The 21,832-nt window shown below is 52.9% G+C and overlaps 7 protein-coding genes across 7 annotated transcripts; 3 read left to right on the forward strand and 4 right to left on the reverse strand.

Moving 5' to 3' along the window:
* Nucleotides 1–1,649: 1,649 nt before the first annotated feature.
* Nucleotides 1,650–4,782, reverse strand: CMQ_5257 (allantoate permease; the record flags this gene model as incomplete). The annotated part of the gene is made up of 4 exons (XM_014319002.1): nucleotides 1,650–1,962; nucleotides 2,018–2,715; nucleotides 2,771–2,987; nucleotides 3,134–4,782. The coding sequence occupies 4 exons, from the start codon at nucleotides 4,780–4,782 to the stop codon at nucleotides 1,650–1,652; spliced, it is 2,877 nt and encodes a 958-aa protein (XP_014174477.1).
* A 1,313-nt stretch (nucleotides 4,783–6,095) lies between these two features.
* CMQ_5124 (heterokaryon incompatibility protein) lies at nucleotides 6,096–7,463 on the forward strand (the record flags this gene model as incomplete). The annotated part of the gene is made up of 1 exon (XM_014318869.1): nucleotides 6,096–7,463. One exon carries the CDS (start codon nucleotides 6,096–6,098, stop codon nucleotides 7,461–7,463), a length of 1,368 nt encoding a protein of 455 aa, XP_014174344.1.
* Nucleotides 7,464–8,705: 1,242 nt separating this feature from the next.
* CMQ_5157 (c6 zinc finger domain containing protein) lies at nucleotides 8,706–12,971 on the reverse strand (the record flags this gene model as incomplete). Its single annotated transcript, XM_014318902.1, has 10 exons — nucleotides 8,706–8,893; nucleotides 8,946–9,558; nucleotides 9,625–9,856; nucleotides 10,242–10,730; nucleotides 10,791–11,041; nucleotides 11,099–11,542; nucleotides 11,596–11,894; nucleotides 11,968–12,262; nucleotides 12,386–12,509; nucleotides 12,775–12,971. The coding sequence occupies 10 exons, from the start codon at nucleotides 12,969–12,971 to the stop codon at nucleotides 8,706–8,708; spliced, it is 3,132 nt and encodes a 1,043-aa protein (XP_014174377.1).
* A 924-nt stretch (nucleotides 12,972–13,895) lies between these two features.
* CMQ_5317 (uncharacterized protein) lies at nucleotides 13,896–14,672 on the forward strand (the record flags this gene model as incomplete). The annotated part of the gene is made up of 1 exon (XM_014319062.1): nucleotides 13,896–14,672. The coding sequence occupies one exon, from the start codon at nucleotides 13,896–13,898 to the stop codon at nucleotides 14,670–14,672; it is 777 nt and encodes a 258-aa protein (XP_014174537.1).
* A 595-nt stretch (nucleotides 14,673–15,267) lies between these two features.
* Nucleotides 15,268–16,494, reverse strand: CMQ_5118 (uncharacterized protein; the record flags this gene model as incomplete). The annotated part of the gene is made up of 1 exon (XM_014318863.1): nucleotides 15,268–16,494. One exon carries the CDS (start codon nucleotides 16,492–16,494, stop codon nucleotides 15,268–15,270), a length of 1,227 nt encoding a protein of 408 aa, XP_014174338.1.
* A 2,201-nt stretch (nucleotides 16,495–18,695) lies between these two features.
* On the forward strand, nucleotides 18,696–20,390 carry CMQ_5114 (major facilitator superfamily transporter quinate; the record flags this gene model as incomplete). Its single annotated transcript, XM_014318859.1, has 1 exon — nucleotides 18,696–20,390. One exon carries the CDS (start codon nucleotides 18,696–18,698, stop codon nucleotides 20,388–20,390), a length of 1,695 nt encoding a protein of 564 aa, XP_014174334.1.
* Nucleotides 20,391–20,699: 309 nt separating this feature from the next.
* On the reverse strand, nucleotides 20,700–21,674 carry CMQ_5343 (uncharacterized protein; the record flags this gene model as incomplete). Its single annotated transcript, XM_014319088.1, has 1 exon — nucleotides 20,700–21,674. One exon carries the CDS (start codon nucleotides 21,672–21,674, stop codon nucleotides 20,700–20,702), a length of 975 nt encoding a protein of 324 aa, XP_014174563.1.
* Nucleotides 21,675–21,832: the final 158 nt, after the last annotated feature.

Below are 21,832 nucleotides of genomic sequence, written 5' to 3' on the forward strand. Positions count from 1 at the left end.
GGCTGTTCGTGGCAAGATAAAACAACGCTGTGCTTCCTGCAGAAGCTGAGTCGCGCGGTAGTTAATCCGAAGCAAAGTAAACGCGGCCAAGCGGTGGCTGGGAGACGGGAATACAGCTGACGATGCTGATGCCTTGGAGCTGCGCCAAACTGACACGCAAATTGCGACGTCACCCAACGGATCGGAAAAACGTCGCTGCGAAGATTACCTAATGCAATCTACCCCTGAATTAGCCTGCACCTATACCCCGCTATCAAGCCGACCTCAATGCCAGTTCCAGTACTCCGTAATACTCCGTACTCGATTTCGAAGCAAGTTCGACGACTGCACAGGCAGCCTGGCTAGTGGATCTGATCATTACCGAGTCTGCCGAGAGAGCGAAAGCAGACCACATCCCAGCGGCCAGGGCGGTTTGACTCAGCGAAATACCTGTTGGCGAGTGGCCCAGGGCCGTTCTTGAATATTTGGCAATTTTTGCCCCGACCTCATAATCAGAACTAGGTGAAGCTCTTGTTGTGTGAGAAAAGTCAAAAGCTTCGCAGGGAGATCTGAGGAGCTTGTCATTCTCTTTGTGACTGGTTCAAAGGAGGCATGCCAAAAAAAAAAAAAAAAAGGTGATACGGAGTAGAGCAGTATGCTTTGCAATGTGTGCATAAGATTATATGGGGAGTTCGAACCACTGATATTTCTTGTCTCTGGTTTCTGTTGTTGTCTTGCCTGTATTGTCAGTACGTCTGAAAATCACCGCAAGAATATATAATCATAAACAGCAAGTCACACCGCTTTGATGTTGTTTCTGAAAATTACATCCTTTCCTTCATGTTTTGCTCGTAAGATCTGCTCTTCCCAGGTCAAGGCTGTGTACGGTTATTTGTAGGCCGTATAAATGTTTTTACTTGTGATTGAGCTCCGTGGTTAGTAAGTCCTATATCAGAGCAATCGCATTGCGCAAGAATTGAATTTTTATCATACAGACCCATCCAGCTCCTCCAAGATATCAGGCTCGCCATTTTCAACGCTTGTAGGCAGAGATACGGTCATTAACCAACTTATAAGTCGCTATTTTATCAAATTCGGCTGGGTGCGTGGTGGTATGCGCAAATATACCAGTCGTTGAAGACAGTTTGATTCTTACCAACCTTCGGCATTCAATGGCTCTTCAAGAGCTAGTGATATCTAGCTTTAGCTGCAACTTTGACTGGATATTGAGACAAGAAAGATGGTTTTGTAAAAATATACTGAGGAAGAAGTGCCTGTGAAGTCTTTGAAATAGACATTCACAAAGTATGCATGCATGAAACCATACCTGATAGTTTGTACCAAGCTACGATGTTGACAAAGATGAGAGTTCGACAGTTCCCCTGCGAGGATAGGAAAATTCGAAACGTACAATATAAAATGAACACCCAGTTGGCGGAATGTGATCTGATTGGACGGAAAACACGCTCTGCTCTTGAAATGCATCACTCCGGTAAAGGTCCAAACTGAGATGAGGAGTACGACATATGTACATATTGGGAAGTTACGAAGCGGATGCTCCGTCCTGTCCAGATTTCTTTCAGAGTAGCTGATGTTTGCTCATACGCAGCTCCTGTCGGCGTCTGTGTCCAGTCGTAGCGTAAACAGGATCACTGCTACCTCTCTACATACTATGACGCTACCGCATTGACGTCAACCAAGATCTTGACTTGATTATCTTTGTCCTCGATAAGCCTCTTGATGCCCTCTTGCACAAGATTCTCGAGCCTAATCTTGCCAGTAATCATGCCACGGGCCTTGATGGAACCTGTACGGAGATTCTCGATCACGGCCCTGAAGTCCTCGGGCTGGTACCCGAGAACAGACTTGTAGGAGCTCTCCTTGAAGGTGATCCAGTTGGGATTGAACAGGATCGGCTTCTCCCAAATGGCCACGTTGACTACGGTGCCTTTAGTCTTGACGGCCTCGCAGGCACTCTTGATGCTATCGGTGTCAGTTTTGCAAGCCTGAAAACAGAGGGCCATTCACGAATGATTACCTTGCAGGGACCCCAGCACAATCAAAGACGGCGTCGGCACCTCTGCCCTCGCTCAGGGCCAGCACCACCTGCACGACGTCTTCCTCGATCGGGTTCACAATGCGGTCGGCTCCAAACTGCGCGGCAAAGGCCTGGCGTGTGGCCGCAATCTCAGACACGACAATCGTCTTGACACCTTTTGCTTTGAGACAGAGGACGGCGGCGAGGCCGATGGGGCCGCCGCCGAGGACCAGAACGACAGACTCTGGGCCGATCTCGGGAGCAGCTGAAACGGCGTGCCAGGACACTGAGAGCGGCTCGACCAGGGCGCCCTCCTCGAGGCTCAGATTGTCTGGAAGCGGGAAGACGTGGGTGGCGGACACGCAGACGGCTTCGCTGAGCCCGCCACCACCGCCACTGAGGCCGACGAAACCGCCGTCGTGGCAGACATTGGCCGCACCGGTGGCACAGGCAGCACAATGGCCACAGAAGATGGTTGGCTGCACGGCCACACGCTGGCCGACCTCGAAGTGGCGGTCACCGATGCTGGCTGGGTCGATGTTGGGGCCAATCTCGGTGATGACGCCCGAAAATTCGTGGCCGAGAGTGACGGGAATGGTCTCGCCCGTGACTCCGTGCGGCTTCTCCGGGCAGAAGTTGGGACCGCCGAGAAACTCGTGCAGGTCGGTGCCGCAGATGCCGACAAAGGCAGGGGCAATCTGTGAAGCAGTGTCAGCGTCGGAAGGACAACAGCCAGAAGAAAGACGCTGCTACCTTGATCTGCCCTGGCCGGATAGACGGCTCGGGAACCTGCTCAATGCGGATATCCTCCTTTCCGTAGTAGCGTGCGGCTCTCATTGTGATTGTACTTGAGGCGAGACCAGATGTGGTGTTGTATGTGAAGGCAAGAGTTGAGAGCTGAGAACAAGACGACAGCAGCCGGATTAGTGCGGGGTTGAAGTGGCCTGACGACTGCGGGAATAGGCATAGTCTAGGTATCGTGATGTGGTTGTGTACTCTCAGAGAACAAAAACACAACAGTCCAAAGCGAGCATAAATACTTCAGCACGACAATTCAATTGGAACGACGATACACTCTAACTCGACAATACAGTCAGAACTCTTAGTTCCACCTACAACCGATACCGGAAACCGGCAATCTCCCAGTCGGTTACGTCCTCGTAGTCAGCCGACTGCAGCTCGACGCCGCTGACGGCCGCAGTCGCGTTCTTGTTGACGCCGTCGACATCGATCGTCTTTCCACCGACGCCGACAATGCCAGCGGTGCCAGAGCTGCCGACAAAGCCCTCGCGGCGGGTCCGCCGCGCATTCTCCCACTGCAGGTAGCCGCGCAGGCAGACAGCCGTCAGCATGGCGAGACAATAACAGACGAGAATGGCGCGGAAGGCGGTGTTGTATGTCGGCTTCTCTGCGGCCTTGAAGAAGTGAGGTCCGGCAATGTTGCCGGCACAGTAGGCCAGCATGAGCAGGGCGGTAGTGGTCATCTTCTTGGTGACGCCACGGGTGTTGGCCTGGACGAGCGAGAGGCCGAGCGGCATGGCCGAGGAGCCGGTGCAGAGCAGAAAGTAGCCAAACAGCTGGGCGCCCTTGTTGTGGTGGTGGTTGCGCGTGTAGATGAGGGCGCTGCCGACGATGCAGGGCAGCACGACGGCGATGATGAGCAGGCAGTTGACCTGGCGGTACCGTCCGGCAAGCCAGCCCGATCCGGAAATGGCCGCGGCTGAGAGCAGCGAGTACGGGATGTTGATGAGCGTGCTCTGCAGGCTGGTGAAGCCAAAGGACTTGATGACTAAGTTGGCAAAATTCTGGGTCCCGCCGTTTGGAATCTGAGTCAGCAGCTGCAGCGCGAACAGCAGCCAGGTCTTGGGGTCGACCAGACACTCGACCAGCTGCGCGCGCTGCCAGCGCGTCTGTGCCGTGTTTCCGGTGCCAGCGACCACGACGCGTGCTGCCGCAAACTGCCGCTCGGCCAGTGTGCGCAGCAGCCAACGCGGCGCCGTCGCAATGTTGCCAAAGGCCGGCAGCAGGCCGCCCAGCACAAACGCCCACACAAACGTCGCCAGCCCCAGGATGAGATACGTGCTGCGCCACGGCCCCACGACGTTGTCCTCGCTGATGTGGCCAACGCCAAAGGCCAGCAGCGACGCCACCATGCCGCCGACTGAGTTGCCCGCAAACCAGATGCCCGTCCGTGTCGGCATCTCATCGCGTGTGTACCACGTCGTCGTCAGGAACATAAATGCCGGCGTAATGCTCGCCTCTGCCACGCCCAGCAGGAATCGCACCGCTAGAAGGCCACCGTAGCTCGAGCAGGCTGCCGTCAGCGACACCACCACCCCCCAGACCAGAGTCACCACGGCCAGGTACCGTCCCACTGGCAGCCGTGGCACCAGTAGCGCATTCGGATACTGCCAGCCGAGATAGCCAAAGTAGAATATCGACGACACCCAGCTGTATTGTTCCGTCGTCAGGTGGTTGTCCTCGCGCAGCCCAAAGACCGATGCGCTCGACAGGATCGTCTTGTCCATGAAGCTCAGCATGTACGTCGTGAACAGAAGCGGGATCAGAACCCAGTCAATCCGCCGCACCACCTGCTTGGCCGTTGCCTCGTCCATCACCAGCACCTCGTCTGCTCGCTGCTCTTCTGGTTGCGCCATTGCTGCCGTTGAAGAGGCTGAAGAGGCTGAAGAGGGGGCTGCATCGCTGTCGGGAGGAGGCGACGAAGCCAGCCGCCGGTAGTCCAGCCCTTTATATCGTCGGCCCATTCTTATCGATCATTCTTCTTCTTCTTGGCCCGAAATCACGTTCGCCGGTGATTTTTTGCAGAGATAAGCCGTTTGCCGGCCGCCGGCGGACATTTCCACCACCTTCCTATTCCAGGTAGGGTCATGTGACTGCATCCCACGAGCTCCTCCACTTACGGCCCGCCAAATATTGATTCGTAAATTACGCAGAAGGGTGGATATTGGAATATGCACACTGAATGTTACTGGTGGTCATCTGTACGGCTGATTGGCCAGTGAACAGTTTTCAGGAATAATGGACAACAATATCACAGTTTTACCTGGTTTGGAGCTGTTTGGCTGCTGACTCACGGTCAGGTTATTTGTACTCGTATATTTGATAAACACTGCTCCTCTGTACGTATAGGCTTTTTTTTTTTTTTTTTTTTAGTTTTATCAGACATTTAGATACAAGAATCTACTCGTTTAGCTTTGGCGTCCAACGGTAATTTGTATCTCTAACAATGCGTTTCTGAGTGGTCGATATTTAATATCAATACTAAAGCCAGCCCCTCGTCGTCCTCCATTGCTATGACGGAACCGATGGCAACGTATAAGGTTCATTATATTTATAGCTGAGCATGCATCCGGGCCATATCGAGTAAAATAAAGTATCAATCTTACTCGGCAAAATGTACGTCGTTCCCCAATATCGGGCAAAGGAACATAGGCTCCTAGCCTACGCTCTTGTAGAGCATATGGCAACTGGAGGGCGGAGCTTGGGGGCTGTGATCCTTTACGCATGTAATGGTTGCATATAAGTCAGCCTTGTCTTACAAGTGGCTTTGTCACGTAGTCGGGACACGGGATTGTAATATTCCGTCATGTCCACAACACGACCTTCTCTAGACAAGAGCAATCATGCCAGAACACGTATGAACACGCCTACCAAAAACTACGTACATTAGTTTGACACTTTAAGGCTACAGTTCAGAGAAAGCCATAAGTCGCCCCCAAGGGGGCGGTGCTTTTCAGCCCAAACACGTCCTCATCCATCCAAATCCCATCAGCTCATAACTGCTTATATCCCATTTCCCTTTACTTTCTTTCATTTCCCTTCTTCCGCTCATCTCTTATCCTCGCGGAAATCAGAAATGATGGCCTCTTCCAGACTCCTATGTCGTGATTGCTCCAAACTAGACTTTGGCCAGTTTGCTTCACCACCAGGCCCGCGTCAGAACAACGGTACGAAAAAATCTGAGGTCTTTCTTCTCCCGCTATCCGACATTATAAAGAACCACAAAAATGCATCTTGCAGGTTTTGCAGAATGCTATTCGAAACTATTGCATTGCCAATGCACGATCCGTTTGAACATCCGGCTATAAAAGACTACATGCCGACCAAGCTGAAGGGCAAGACCTTTCGGATATGGGCGGATGAACAGAAATGGGACCGTCGATTACGGACCAATCCCTTCGGGAAGAGCCGAAACAAGATTGAGCTTAAAAGTGCTGAGGACGCTCAAGTGAAAGAAATCCGCCGAAAAGACCAGGAAGCCGGGCAAAGTGCCGCTCTTGCATCTACCTCTCTCATTGCCACTAGTGGTACAATTTTCGATTTTGGGAAACAGGGCAATGATGTGGTAACGTTCCTTACAGTTATTAGCGGCTTGGTGGGAGTATTGCTCTCATCAATGGAGAATTCTCTACCTGTCGCGGTTTCTATTATAATACACAACACCACCGATACCGATGCAGGCCTGATAAACGTCGCAGTTGTAGGATACGGAAATAAGGTGCAGGCGCCCTTGGCAGTTCTCAGCTCTTTCAATCTCCGAGCTACAATGCGTTACCCCGAAGACGGGCCAAGCCTTTGTTACGGAAAGATTCTCGGTGATTTTGTCAACGTGAAAAAAGACTGCCGCAAATGGCTGACCCACTGCTGCCAAAATCATGGAAACTCCTGTGCAAAGCCGGATTGGTGTGCTAAGCTACCCCCGTCGTCGGGAAAGGACTTCAGACTGATCGATACTGCCGACGATCTCAGCATCAAGATTGTACAAGTCGACGATGTCAAGACATCTTTACAAGGGTACACAATACCGGAGTATGCAGCCCTTTCGTACGTCTGGGGCGACGCAGGAGAGAACGCCAAGAAACTTCATTTATCGAATGTCTCGCGTCTCAGTCAAGAAGGTCTTTCACCGGCCTTGGTAGCAAGGACAATATCAGACGCCGTCAAGGTCACCAAGCAGCTGGGTATACGATACCTGTGGGTGGATAGTTTTTGTGTCATCCAAGAAGACCGTAATGGACCAGATGACCCAATAGCACGTCAATCACAGCTTGATCAGATGGGCAGCATCTACGGCCACGCAATTGTTGTCATTGTTGCGGCCGGTGGAGAAGACGCTGAGGCAGGTCTGGCAGGTATAACAAGCTCCAGGAACACTAAGCAGATTGCGACGGAGGTCCGGCCGAATATCAACATCTTGTTCCCCATCCAATACGACCGATCGTACGAAAAGTGGGACACTCGGGCGTGGACACTGCAGGAAAAGCTTCTATCAAAAAGGATGCTTGTATTCGATAAGAATTCTGTCAGTTTCCATTGCAACGACGGCGTCTTGCGGGAAGACATGCCAGCAAGTTATGCCGACAACGACCCCCCTCAGATGACCCCCGTCTTTCGGGACTCCCAGATTGTGGCATCAGCCAAGTGAAAGAAAATTGGCAAGGGACTCTAGTCGTACTACGATCGCCGTTCTTCACCGAATATGCAAGGCTACTCGAACAATACACAAGCAGAGATAGGTCCAAGTCCGACGACGTCCTCAAAGCTGTACTAGGGCTTCTGAATGTCTTGGAAAATATGAGAAGTCCTGACAGCTTTGGGGTTCCCAAGGGTAGAAAGATTCAAAACAGCGAATCACGGGATCTCACCCTGTATGGCGTTCCAGAGGTATTTATCGATCTTGCGCTGCTCTGGCAGCCTCCAGCAGTCGCGGGATTGCATCTGACGAAACGGGAGAATGACAATTTCCCGAGTTGGTCTTGGGCTGGCTGGGACGTTGTCAAGCTCCCTTCTTATGACCGAAGTTCTGAAAACACTCTTCATGCTTACCCCGGCGTTCGTTTTGAAGAACCCTTCTGGGTCTCCGGTAATGCTGATTTGTCCCTTCGGAAATTTCTCGCGACAGAGAATGATGCCGAAGAGCGTTTCAGGCCTTTGATAATGTGGTTCAATTGGGTGCAAGATACAGAGCCTTCGAGGTCTAGGAAGCAACCAAAGCTACCACGGAAGCCGTCCAACTTGAAAAGCGATTCGGTGAGGCTTTCGTGTCCGGTAAAAATTCACCAGCCTTCAGGTAAGCTTGTACCTGTGAATGACTACGGATTGGGAATAGTCTGTGGTTCTCAGGACGCAGATATACGATTACTAGCGAGAATTTGTCGATCTTGTGATCATCTTATATCTACTGGCTTGCCGAAACCACCTTTGGTGACCCCCGGCGCACTTCTGGACAACCGCCACCTCGTCTGCGAGACACAAGTGGCGACTTTCAGACTTAGGAAGAAGACAGAATTGCGGAAGGAGATTTTTTGGAAGCAGACAGACGGGGGTGCAGTGGTCGCAAAGGAACTTGAAATATTGGAGGCCGAGATCCTTGACAGGTTGGACAACGTTGTTGGCCACGTGATTCCCACCGATCTAATGAAGCCTATCACTGCCGGTCCGTATAATTTCATACGGCTGTCGGAATCCCAATACTGGGGCAATGAAAAAAGAGTTGATATCGTAGGATTTCCGTTATACAACGTCATACTGGTAGAATGGGATACTAGGAAAGAGTTTGCTACGAGGATAGGCTTGGGAAAGATGACAAAGTCTGCTTGGCGAGCAGGAAATTCAAGCACGAGATGCGTAGTCCTAAGATAGACGTTTTCATGCAACAATAGCAACCTCATCGGCTCAAGAGCTCTGTAATGATAGTTTGGTACCCTCTGACGGCCTCCTCCAGTTCCGATATCCTAATGTGCTCCTGGTCCGAATGTGCGTACAGAATGGTTCCCGAGCCGTATAGATATCGCTTGTGGTCACCATAAAGTCCCGGGATGTCTGTTCCGTAGTTGAGGATGATACTTTCAAACCCTAAGCGAGTCAGCCGATCGAACATCCTTTCATGAACGTGCGTTGTCCCTACCGTCAATGTCGTGGTCGATGGCCACTGGCCCGACGCCATAGCGAAAGTCCAGCTGCAGCTCAGGCACGGCCGCGAGCATAGCCGCTTCGATAAGCCTTCTGAGAACCTCTGGAGCCTCAACGGCTACGCGCACCGACACGGTTGCGTAGGCGTCCTCAGGGATCACGTTGGCAGCCACGCCGCCGCCAATGGTGCCCACGTTGAGCGTCGAGTTTCCGAAGCGGGCACTCCCGGGCAATTCGAGGGCCTCAAGGGCGGCGAGGCCGCGCACGAGTAGGTTGATAGCGTTGATGCCCAACTCTGGGTAGCCCGAATGGCCGGCGATGCCTTTGGCCGTGAGATTGAAGCCAAGTCCGCCCTTATGGCCGGCGGCCAGCTTCAGCTCAGTCGGTTCGCCAAATACGGCGGCCTCCCAAGAGAGGCCAAGCTCGTTGGCCGCCCGGATCCCGTCGCCACCCTTTTCCTCGCCGACATCCAGCAACAGCGCCACATCACCCTCGGTGATTCGTCCGGCTGCGATCAGCGCTGACACGGACACCACCTGCGAGGCCACGCTGCCCTTGTCATCCACCGTGCCGCGGCCCCAGACGGTGTTTCCACGGCGCTCGTAGAGCTAAAAAGGTGGGACCGTGTCGATGTGCGACGTCACGAGCACGCGCGTCTGCCGCTGGTCACCCACGTAGGCAAGCACGTTGTAGCGGCCGGCTGTGATGGGTTGCAGCTCAACCGTGAAGCCATGAGCCTCCAAGTAGGGCTGCAGAAAGGCGGCCACGTCGCCCTCGGTCCTGGTGATGGACGAAATTTCCACCAGCGATTTGTGCAGCTCGACGAGAGAGGCGGAAGAGAAGGGTGCAAGAGATGGCTTGCCAGAACGGAGAGGCTTCTGGTCACTCTCGAATGTCGGTACGGTTCTAGAAACGGTACTTGTCGCGATAGTCGCCAAGAGGATGGCGGCCAACTGCCATTTCGTTGAGAACAGTTTCATGGTGTAGGGATAATCAGAGAAGAAGACAGGAGTCACCGAGTAAAATATATATATACAGACTCAGAGACGGGGAGAGCTACTTTGAGCGGGCTCGGGCAAAAACTGTCCGCTCCAGTATTGCAAGTACGTTGTAAGGGTTGTAATAGCCGGTTGACGATTGCCGCAATCGATCGTCAAGATAACGTCATGTACGATAAGACCTTATTTTTCCTCAGTTTGGCGCCATCGATACAACACAGCCAACCGGATTTCTCAGTGGATATGAGGCGCTGCTGTTTTGGCAACACTGGAGGCTCCAGTTGTGACATCACCTCTGCTTCTCCGCGATGTAGTCGGAAAACTGCATCAGCTCCACCATGGCCTGGTTGTCGTGCAGCCAGCCGCCCATCATCCACCCCATCTCTCCACCATCCTGCGGAGGAACCGAGCCAACAGTGGAGGTATGGTCGCCCGGGACAGGTTGTTCTTCAGCGGGCTGCGCGTCCGATCCACCGACACGAGAAGCCATGTTCGAGAAGCCCAATGCAGCTAGGTAGTCGTTCATCTGGACGCTCGCTTGCGTGTAGTCGAGGCCCTGTCCCGCCTGCATCTGGGTCCGGCTCATCTCGACGTAGTGGGACGCTACATTGTAGAGTGCCTGGAAGAGGAGGTGCATTTTTCCCGCCTCAGAGCTGAGTGCAGTCGCCGACTGAATGGAGTAGACAAAGGCCTGCATCTGAACCAAGTCAGACTCGTCCTGTGTCTCGATCACCTGGCAGAACAGAACGATGAACGGAATGAACGGTGAAAAGAGGAGTATCCTGTGTTGATGGTCTTAGCAGACGGCGAATGACAATTTACCACGCTCCTTGGCCACCTACCAGTAGACATATAAAGGAAAAAACATTTCTTGATTCTTTCCTACCACAGACATGCAGAGCTGGTGACGCTTCAGGGTCGTCCGGGCAGCATGAAGGCACTCGGCGCTAAACGTCGTCAAAGAGCCGATCGGTCGAGGATCAGCTCGGTAGATCAGGGTGAGCAAGGATGACCGGAGAACTTCGTCGGAATAGTTATTAAAGTCTAGGATGTCTTTCCCAATGGCTGCGCTGACAATCGCATACCATTTTTCCTGGCGATTGTCAGTTCCGTTCATTGTTCTTTCACCTAGACACCAGGGAAAGCTTACATTGAATTTCTGCGAGTTTACTTCGAGGCGCTGTATCTCGGTTGCAAGATATTGCACCCGGTCTTGCCTAACATCTGCAGGCCGGGTTACGGCGTCGGGACTGTACAGCATCTCGTAAATGTCACCCTGGCAGCGAGCAGCCTCAATGTATAAGACAAAATACGCAAAACCCCAGGACTCTTCGCCAGAACCTGTGATGGAAGACGGTATTGGAACCGTGATGCTCCACTGCGGTATCGTAGATGGTCTGCCAAGGCGAAGAGAGAGAGACTTCTCGAGGTTGTAAGTAGCCCAGAATAAAATCAGCTTATGCTGGACCTTTTCAGGTGCATCTTCGTGCATCGTTGCCGCGTTGTTGTAGCCTAGAGTCTGGCACAGCTCAGATGCTTTGCACGTGAGGATCCACGACAGAGACGGCTTTGAAATCTCAATGGCATAGTAAGTCTGCAGCCCGGTCAGCATCCTAAGTCTCTCGAAAAGACCGGGGTGCATCTTACCCCCATCAGCAGTGCCGCGATAACGTCAGGTCGCGCAGGAAGATGCAGCGGCAGGCTGGACAGGGCTGTCTCGAGATGAACGTGGCACATGTGATCGTATCGGAGATACTCCTCTTTCTCTTCGGCCGAAACGGTGTGAGCATGCATCCAGAATAACGCAGACAGTCCAGATAACACGACAATATAGTCGTATTCAGACGGCGTCGGTGAGAAGTATGCGTGGTGGCACATGAGGGGAAAGTCATTCATCGTCAATGCATTGTAGCACTGCATCGTCAGATGGAGATGCTTGTGTGTTTCTGTAAACACTCAGTCAGGTTTCTAGTTATTATCTCATCTTCGGTGTAGAATGGAACATCTTCCTGGCATTACCATTACAGGCGCCACTGACTAGCGCCATGGCCCTGTCGATGGGCGGAAGCCGATCACGTTTTGGAAGCTGCACACGAGGTTCAAGGCTGAGGGGGTACGTCATTTCACTTGCCGCCTTGGGCCTCTTTAGAGTTGTGACGATGCGAGACAGGACGTCAAGGGTCTGCCGCATGTCCAGGCTGGGCGCTGCAGGGGACCCACTGGTGATGAAGCTGTTGACGAAGTTGCTTGCAAAAGCTGAGTGTGCGCCGAGAGATGAGTCTCCCTCCACCACGGTCGCACCATCCGTGTCATGCTGCAGGTTTTTGTCGGTCGGGCCAAGTGCAGCGGGTGTGGCACATGGCGCATGATGTTCTGCTGCTGCGTGTGGCAGCGTGGAGAAGTGTATCGGCCGCTCTGATGGTCAGAGCACAGGAACGTTCAGAGCTCCTGGAGATGCAATCTGGACTGTGCTGCTTTGGCTTGACATTGTCTTGGTCAGCTGCTCGAGCAGGCCGATGGCCACATCCAGGCGTTCTTCAAGGTGGTCAATCTTTTGTTCACTGGGCCGATCGTGAGTATTCAGGCGGCAAAGGAGATTGAAACGAATGAGTGAGACACACTATTGTCTCGTGAGAAGAATGCGCGCTCGCTTTTCTCTCGGTTTGGGCTCGTTCGTGCACGATATGCCGGCCTGAATACAGTGCGAACAGGGTTGTCCACGATTGCATCGAATCTTCTACAGGTCAGCCAGCCTGCCCGTAAGAAGCCTAATCCGGGTATTCTAGCCGATCGCATACCTTTCGAGCACGACAGGCGTCACACTACAACACGTTGTTAGCTGTTGGGCCGTTGTACCCCGGGATGAAGTCATTCCAGAAACTGACAGCTCGTCGTGCCGTCATTGAGCATCCCGGTGAGTTAGGGCACCCGCCGACATGGTCGGTCTCTGCGGCCGCATCGTCCATGATTATTTTGATATAGAATTCAGGTCTGTAGGTGCCGTTGTATAAGGCGTTGTGCATGTGTGGTCAGCATCGGATTGAGCCACGGAGTCCGCGCGGTCCGAAAACCGAGAGTCGGTGTGGGCGTACCGACGAGAACACGTGACTTCGTGCCCAGGATCGATTAGTCATTAATGACCCGCGGACTCGCTTCATCAGCTCATTCTACCACGATCCCTATCGTTTTTCATAGTGTAAGTATTTTTTATCCTTCTTTTTGCTTGGCTAAAAAGGGCCTGTCCGCTTTTCCCTCGGCTTAATGCTTTGCCTATTGTCAAAGGATCGAGAAAGATGTTGTATGTGCCGTGAGCAATCTCACTTGAGCCTCACTTGGGCCTTGGTCTAATATATTATTCGTGTCTGACAAAATCATAAATGGTTAGTTCTGGTGGGTTGAAGGCAATTTTCAGCAACCCCGCCGCTGACCCAAAACTCTCACCGAAATTAGGTATAACCACGAAACTAGGTCCTATGAACGATGAGTTGAAAAGGACAACGGCACTCTCATACTGATCTTTGATCCAGTGCGTGGACCACGTATTATAGCAGGCGACTCAATGCGGAGTGCCGACCGAATGCTTCACGCAGTGACCAATTTCGATCTGTACGTCTCGGCGAAACTTTCAAAAAATCGCCGACTAGCTTCTGCCTAGGACGCCTTATGCGTTGTAATCATGCGACTACTTTCTGCCACCGCTCTTGGTAGTAGATATTTTAAACAAAAGGGATGTAGGGCCGCAATAGTAGTCGCAGACCTCAGCAAGCTTCAATTAAAGTGTGCCCTTGATTGAAGCTGTGAGACTATCGACCCCGTTCTGCAATATTATTCTAGGTTTGTGTTCCTACTGACCTGGAAAACAAAAGTTACAGTCCAAAGGCTGATAGACCGACTTTCCAACCCACCAGAACGCCATTTTCGTATAGAAAAAAAATAGGTACGACATCATGTCTTCCGAGACGGCATTCGATATTTCGTCGACCGGTGTTGCTCCCTCAACCATTCACGACGGCGAGCTCTCTGGCCAAGAGGATTTTGATCCCTGCTTCAGCTCTGTTTTGTCTTCTGATTTCGAGCCTGTGGTGTGTACTCCTCCCTCCGAGACGGAGACGTTTGAAACTGTTCAGAACGGTCGGGCTGTACCTGCTCCTGGTGCCGGCGTCATCAACTTGGACGTTCCTACGTTCGATGGGACTGGATTTGCGACCGACTACCTGAGGGGCCTGAAGGCCAGATCCATGCTGGCGGGCTTCACTGAGAAGGATGACCGAGATTTGATTGAGCACACACTCTTTGTCGAAGGCTTGAAGGGCAGCGCCAAGGTTTGGTATAAGACCGAAGTCACGAAAGAAATACGAGCCAGTTGGGATGGACTGAAAGAAGCGTTTGCAACCCAATTCCACGAAAAGACGGCACATGAAGAAGAAACTGAGCGTCTCGTCTATGAGATTGTTCACTTCAAAAGGGGCCCAATAGAGTCTCTGCGCGATTTTTTACTGAGGGCCGATGCTTTAATGGAGCGCATTTACACAAAAGACCATGAACGCATGCTATGCCGCAGCTTGTTCAGCGGTCTGTGGGAAGGTGGATACGAAAGCCCCATCGCAAGTATTATTCGGGAGTATCTGGCATCTCGCCAGCTGTTGGACAAATCGGGCCAGATGGTGAGCAAGGCTTGCACGTACTCTGACATGTTGTATGCCTTTGTGTATGCATCGAGGTAGCTCAGTGTGCAATGTACGGAAGGACAATTAGGACGTGTAACGGCCTTGGGGAGAACTCACAGGTTTGTTTATGGAACGAATGATTACGAGGGAATGCTTTGGCTGCGTCACAACAGGCCACGGATGATCAAGTGGACGTGTCAGTTCGGGGTCGTGTTTTAGCATTAGATTGAGTTGCAGACTGTACGCAGTGTTCAATGAGAAATGTCGCATCCAACAAGTCAATTGAGTGCTATCATGAAAATAGAAAGAAGACACAGGCTCTTGACTAAGAAATAAGGGCATAACGGAAAGAGGAAAGAGGATGGAAGAGGAAGGGAAAAGGAAATGGCGAAAAGGAAAACCAAAAATCCCACTGGCTAGCAAGAACGGCACCTTCGTGAATATCGTCAGTCTCCGACCCAACTAGCGTTTAGTTTTGACCAAGTACAGAGTAAATGAATGCCATCCAACTTTGTGTACGAATATATCCTTCCTTTATTCCAATGCCAGAAGTATTCACCTGCTCTTTTCACGCACGACTGTCTGTGCCCGGAAAAAAAGGGTAGTCACGTCAGTTTCTGTTTCAGCTCACACCCAACAGTCTACTCCGTAATCACTCCCAGATTGGAGCGACTTCGATAGAGGAGCCTGGCGCCGCTGACGTCGGAGTAGTGGGTTCTTCGGACTGCTCACGCCCGTCATCTTCAGAGTTCTCCACCGTGGTGCCATCAGAAACAGGCAGATCGCTCCCTTCGGCGACAGAGTGGAGTGCCTCCTCCCAACGATCCTTGAGCTCGTCCCGCAGGGTGTACGATACCTCCCTCGCGTAATCTTGCGCGCATCGGAGAGCGGTTCGACCCTGTGTAAAGCCAAGACGAGTATCGAGTACGTTGGTCGATATGACTGGATACTGGTGGTATTCCGTCCTTCCTTTTTCCGACACGGCCGAGTAGTGAGCGTAAATGGTGAGCCTGCTGCCCGTATTTGTGAATGTGATAATTTGGGCATGACCAGGCGGGTCAGACATCCCCAGATAAGCAAGGGCCTTGTTCCTTGTATAAACAAGCGCTGCGCCATGGTAAGCGCTACGCCATCTGACTTTCTCCTTGGTCCCGTACAACGACCACTCGCCCGCCAGGTGCGGCAGTGTTAGGGAACAGGGGTCGTATTTGTACAGAACAGCCCCGCTGGCCATCTCGTCGATCGGAAAGGGCTGGAACTCGTCCTTCTGAAGACCCTCGACAAAATCGGGTACTGGGATAGACAGGCCTCGATTGATACCAGCATCTTTGGGAAAGTTTGTAAATTTCTGATTGTATGCTTTTTTGTAGCCTTCTCTGGGGTACTTTTTGAGCAGCAGCCCGCTCGTTTCCATGGTCAGAGTTGCCGAGTTGCGGGCTGCACTAACGGCTTCGACGTAGTCCTCATACACTGACTCGGTATCCGAATAGGCATCGCAGGCTTGGTCGTATCGTCTGCGAATATCGTCCAGGTTCGCTGGGATCTTGGAGTTACGGCAATCAAACACGCCGTTCTTCAGGGCCTGCATAGCAAGGTACGACGTTGCTGTCGTTGTGGTTCTCACCCCCGTGCCCAGGGACGAATGAACTGTGTATTCTGAAGGGCAGGACTGCGTTCCGAGATTCTTGTCTGACGTAATCCTGTTGAGACGACGAAGATTCTTCCGCGTCAACCGTGGCCGATACTGCCGGGGCCCATCCTCTTCAACAACGCTGGTCTCTGCATCTAGAGGCAGTATGGCCGGTCCTTTCACTGTTATTTCGTCTTTCACCGATATTTCGTCTCTCACTTCATCTTCGTCTTCTTCGCTGGGCTGCATATGTCTCCCAGTCCGTCTTCGCCTCCGGGATATTGGCGGCTCGGAAGTTGTTGCAGACGATGCTTCGACAACATGCTCCGGTGGGGGGGAAGATTCCGCAACGGTGGGTTGATGTCTCTGAAGCCGCGCGCTGCGGCGACAGACACGTGTTTCTGTCACAATTAGCACAGTAGATTGTCTCGCGTGTATGTAAAATTGCGTACCCCTAGACGTTTCCAGCCGTTCTTTCTTGGCAGGAGATGGTTTGCCGGCCGAAGATTGCCTGTCGGTAGAGGCTGTATTATTATCGAGCGTTCGTTTCCGAGTGAGCCTAGACGAACTCCCTAGAGCACGAATTAGTTAGCGTCAGACTACCGTTGAGTGGAGGAAGAGCTCCACAAACATACCCGCTGTATTGCTTGCAGTGTCTGGCGGCGCGGGTAATTTAGCGCGCGAGCGACGGAACCGGGAGTTGGAATTCCTGACCCTTCCCATAGCGAATAAAAGACTGGTGAGCGAGGAGGTAGATTGTCATATATCAGCGTGCAGATTGTTCGACAGAAGAACCGTGTCCGCCGTTTTTTTGTTGGATGGCGAATCTTGATTTTAGTTTGGGTTGGAAGGCGAAGGGTATCTAATAGCGGGGTGTTATAATGATTGGCTGGTATTGGGTGAGATAAAGGTGCAGCTGCTGCCGACAGCGTTTGCCCGTCCGCAGTTGAACGGCCAGGTCAATCTCAAGATGGAGATCGCTTTGTTTGTCGGGGAAATAGAAGAAGCAGTTCTACGACAGCCACGCGCAACAGACGATGACCTTTTTCACCCGCCTACCCCAAAGTTCGCTTTCAGTTGAAGCCAGTTCGGCCACCACTACGGACGGAGCAATATTGCGTCCGATGAAAGCCTACGCGTACGCCATCAGCACCAAAAAGAAGTATGTTCGAATAGAACTGACAGGGACTAGAGTTGACGGGCAATGTGCGAAGCCCACGTTGTTAGCTCCATGCAAGTGATATCCAGTGAATTTCGCTCTGACAAAGTGCGTGGAATCTGTCCCGCCTCGTCTTCCTTCTATGTACTCCGTAGGATACATGCGCTATCGCGCCAATGACTGCAATACAGAGTACCCCGTACTTTCTCGTCCTCTGCCTTGGTGGCGCAGTTGCATGAGCTAATTCTGCTGATGTGCCCCCACCAGAGAAATATTGCATTTGAATGACCCCTCTCGTATGTCTGCCAATGAAAGGTCTCAAGGACGGAAGGGCTGTACACATGCCCACTTCTCAGGCAAAGCCAACACGGGATGTGAGCAATTTTAAAGCTGCAATTAAAATATGTGCGACAACTAAGAACCATTTCGTCTGCATTCGGGTTGTACTATTTTGGATGGAATACGATACAGCGCGCCTTTCTAACAATAGTGGCTCATTACTGAGCTGTTGGCCAAGGGAAAATACGAGCGTGTAGAGGCTTAACGGGCATTTGGCTCGATTTTCCCTGAATCCTGAAGAGGGCCATTCTGTGAGGGTGTCGAGGATGACTACAAGAATGAACAGCAGTGGTCACACCCCCTTTCCAATTCATTTGACATCGAGCCTTGATCGTGCTACTTCCTCAATCTACCACAAAGCGTGCACACCAGCTTCGATCAGGTCTTTCTTTTTTTGCTTGGCTCCCTGGCTCCTTTGTATTTTGCTGCCTCTTTTCTCTTTAATTCTTCCGACCATTGGCGGTTTCGTGAGTTGCTTGGTGCTCGAGCAAGCTTTTCCCAAGCCCTCATTCCGACAACGTACTTGGAATCGCAGATGCAGCTTTCTCGTAATGAAGCTACGATCGCCACCGCTTGCCAAGCCCGATATTTCTGGTCATGCAGGCCGACAAGACTGGATGGAGTGCCCCCTCCTTCAACAAACGGTGCCCTCATGGGGCGGCTTGGCAAGGCCAAAGTACCAATACCCCATACTATTGAGCACGAGGCAAGAGGCATCTGGCAGCTCCTTTGAGGGGAAATCTTGGCAAATTCCCCAGAAAAATGGGCCGGAATGTAGGATTCAGCTAGCTCACTGCCAAGACGAGAAACAGGGATTGGAGAGGAGAGAGGAAGGTGTGAGGAAGGCAGCTGACATAAATACAGAGAGGCTCTCTTTGGAAATTCCCTGTTGCCTGCAGTTCTGTCTCGCAGTCTTCAACACCCTCCATATATCATCCTCTCCACACCCAAGATGGCCGGCGGAGTCAAGAAGCCGGTCAACGTGTTCCGGCTCAAGAACCTGGGCGAGCCCAAGGGCGTGTTCAACTGGCGTCTGTGGTTCTCAGTCTTCTCGTTCGGGCTGCTGGGCGCAGCCCGTGGCGTGGACGAGGGCCTGATCTCGGGCGCATTCAACAGCAAGGACTTCCAGCACACCATCCACTACAGCACGTACTCCAAGGTGGAGCAGGCCAACATCAAAGCCAACGTGAGCGCCATGGTGCAGATCGGATCGGTGGGCGGGGCACTGTTTGCATTTGTGGTCTGCGACCGGATCGGGCGCATCTGGGCGACGCGACAGCTGTGCGTTCTCTGGATCGTCGGCATTGCCATCTTCCTGGGCGCCAATGGCAACCTGGGGGCTGTGTATGCCGGTCGCTTCATCGCTGGCCTCGGTGTGGGCCAGACGCCCGTCGTGGGCCCCGTGTACATTGCCGAGATTGCTCCAGCGTCGGTGCGTGGATTGTGCACCTGCATCTTCACCGGCTTCGTCTACCTGGGCATCGTGCTCGCCTATTTCACCAACTACGGCTGTCAGGTCAACCTTGGCGACACGTCGCATCGCCGCTGGATGGTGCCGACATCATTGCACATTCTCTTTGCCGGCATCATCTTCTGCCTCACCTTTTTGCAGTACGAGTCGCCGCGCTTTCTGGTCAAGAATGGTCAGCCGGAGCGGGCCCTCGAGGTCATGTCGCGACTGCGCCAGCTGCCGCCTGACCACGAGTATGTCACACGCGAGCTTGCCGCCATCCACACACAGCATCAGGAAGAACTTGAAGCCACGCGCGGTGCCGGCATGCTGGGCGTGCTCAAAGAGATGTTTCTCGTGCCTAGCAACCTCTATCGGATCTACCTCACCTGCATGGCCCAGCTGATGAGCCAGTGGAGTGGCGCTGGCTCTATCACCATCTACGCGCCCGACTTGTTCAAGCTGCTCGGCGTCACCGGCACCAACGAGGGCCTCCTGGTGACAGCCGTCTTTGGCATCGTTAAGCTTTGTGCGGCTGTCATCTGCGCCCTCTTCCTTGTCGACGTCATCGGCCGCAAGCGCGCCCTCCTCACTGGCATCACACTACAGGCCATCGCTATGCTCTACATTGCCGGCATGTTGACGGCCGTTCCCCAGCTCGGCATCGTCAACGACTACGAGCTCACTCGCACCGAGTTGGGGCCTTCGCGTGGCGCCATCTTCATGATCTACCTCTCCGGCTTCGGCTGGGCTCTCGGCTGGAACAGCATGCAGTATTTGCTCACGGCCGAGCTGTTCCCATTGCGCATCCGTGCCGTCAGCACCTCTCTCTCTATGGTCCTGCACTTTGCCAATCAGTACGGCAACGCCCGTGCCGTTCCCAACATGTTGCTGCCCGTAAGCGATGGCGGTATCGATCCAAAGGGCACTTTCTGGTGCTTTGCCGCCATCACTCTTCTGGGTGCCGCCTGGGTCTGGTTCTTCATCCCCGAGACCGCCGGCCGCTCGCTCGAGAGCATGGACCGTCTCTTCTCGCTTCCCTGGTACAAGATCGGCCGCTACGGCAATCGCGATGCCGACCGCCAGGACGTCGTCTGCGAGACTAAGCTGGACGAGGCTGTCGCAGCTGAGGTGGCCCACGTCGAGCAGAGCAGGCCGGAAGAGACACAGACCCGGCACACGGAACTGCGTCTTTAGGCGTGTACTCCGTAGGAGTCGCGCAATTAGCGTCTCTGGCCTGTTTGTTTGGGAGAAGATGTGCTTGGCAGATACTTTATCTTGCTGTAGTGTTGAGAAACGAAGAATCATTCCAGAAAATTGACTTGCAGAAAATAAGATAAACCCCTTGTTACGTGAAAGGTCACAATTGCTGCTTGCTTCTCCAGGACTACAATGCCGGATTCTATTGTTCTACAGTACCTACGACGAATTCCTTACGATCACTGCAAGACTCTAGGATCCAGCCCAGATACCATGTCCCGTCGAGAACCTACGAGGTCCCTATATCTACGTCTTCGCCGCAAACGTCACCAACATCTCGTACTCGGCGCACGATTCGATAGGATAGGTCTTCCTGTCTTCCACGCTCAAGCTATCCTCGGCCAATTGGGCGGCTGGTGGCCGCTGCACCCGCATTCGGTAATAGTCTAGGAGGCAGCTTGTCTTGTACTCACCGATGGTCGAGAATGTGGCAGCAACGCCGCCTAGCCACAGACAGTTGTCCGGGTTGTCAAACGGGTTCTTCCATGCCATCCAGCTGTCGTCCATGTCCTGCTTCTGTTTCTGGAAGTGAGCGTATAGGTCCAGGGAAGCCGACTGGATCCGGCCAATTCGCGCTCGCGACTCCGGTGAACACTGCTGCAGCAAGCCTGTGGCCGCCTGCCGTTTAACGTCCAACGCGTACTTACGCAATCCCCGGAGGTTCTTGTACCGAGCAGCACTGGCTACCACGGTGTAACTGCCTCTGTCTGCATGGAAGAGCAGGCAGTTGGCCAGCCCGGGATACCACATCTTTCCATCGCATTTGCGCAGACTGTCCTTAAGCTCCACAAGGATGTCGTGTGGCCTCTTAAGATCTCCCCAAGGACTACTTTGGGAGGAGACTGTGCAGGGTGTTTCGGTGTTCCATATATCGGCAATGGCCCGAAGAAGCAACGTCAACGGACACAAGCAGGTGTACTTTCGCGACGCAATGGCCGGGGGTGATGGCTCGTCCTCCTTGTCTGCGGCCGCCTCGTTCGCCCTGATACGCTCCATCTTGCGGCGGGTCAGTCCATACACCTGCTTGAGATCGCCAACCACTTCCTGTAGTGCTGTGATGTTCACACCAGGGAACCGGAGTGCGACCATGAGGACGGCGTCAACGTTGTGCTCCGATGCCGCCAGCTCTTCCTCAGACTTGCAGATAAATGCCGTGTTGAATTTTGATATGTCCGAGTTGTAATAATACACCGACTTGTCTGGGAGAACTGGCGAGTCCATTGCGTAGTTAGATTGGGGGAGCAGAAGAATGGAACGCGGAAGAGTTAATGGTTGATTGTCTTCTAGACGGACAACAGTGCTTACCAGGTTAGGCAAAAGGCCATTAAGTACGCGCCTGCGGCTTTGTAGGTATTCTTTTCATACATGGCCACCCACAA

Source organism: Grosmannia clavigera (assembly GCF_000143105.1).
Source record: "Grosmannia clavigera kw1407 unplaced genomic scaffold GCSC_132, whole genome shotgun sequence".
Lineage (NCBI taxonomy): Eukaryota > Fungi > Ascomycota > Sordariomycetes > Ophiostomatales > Ophiostomataceae > Leptographium > Leptographium clavigerum.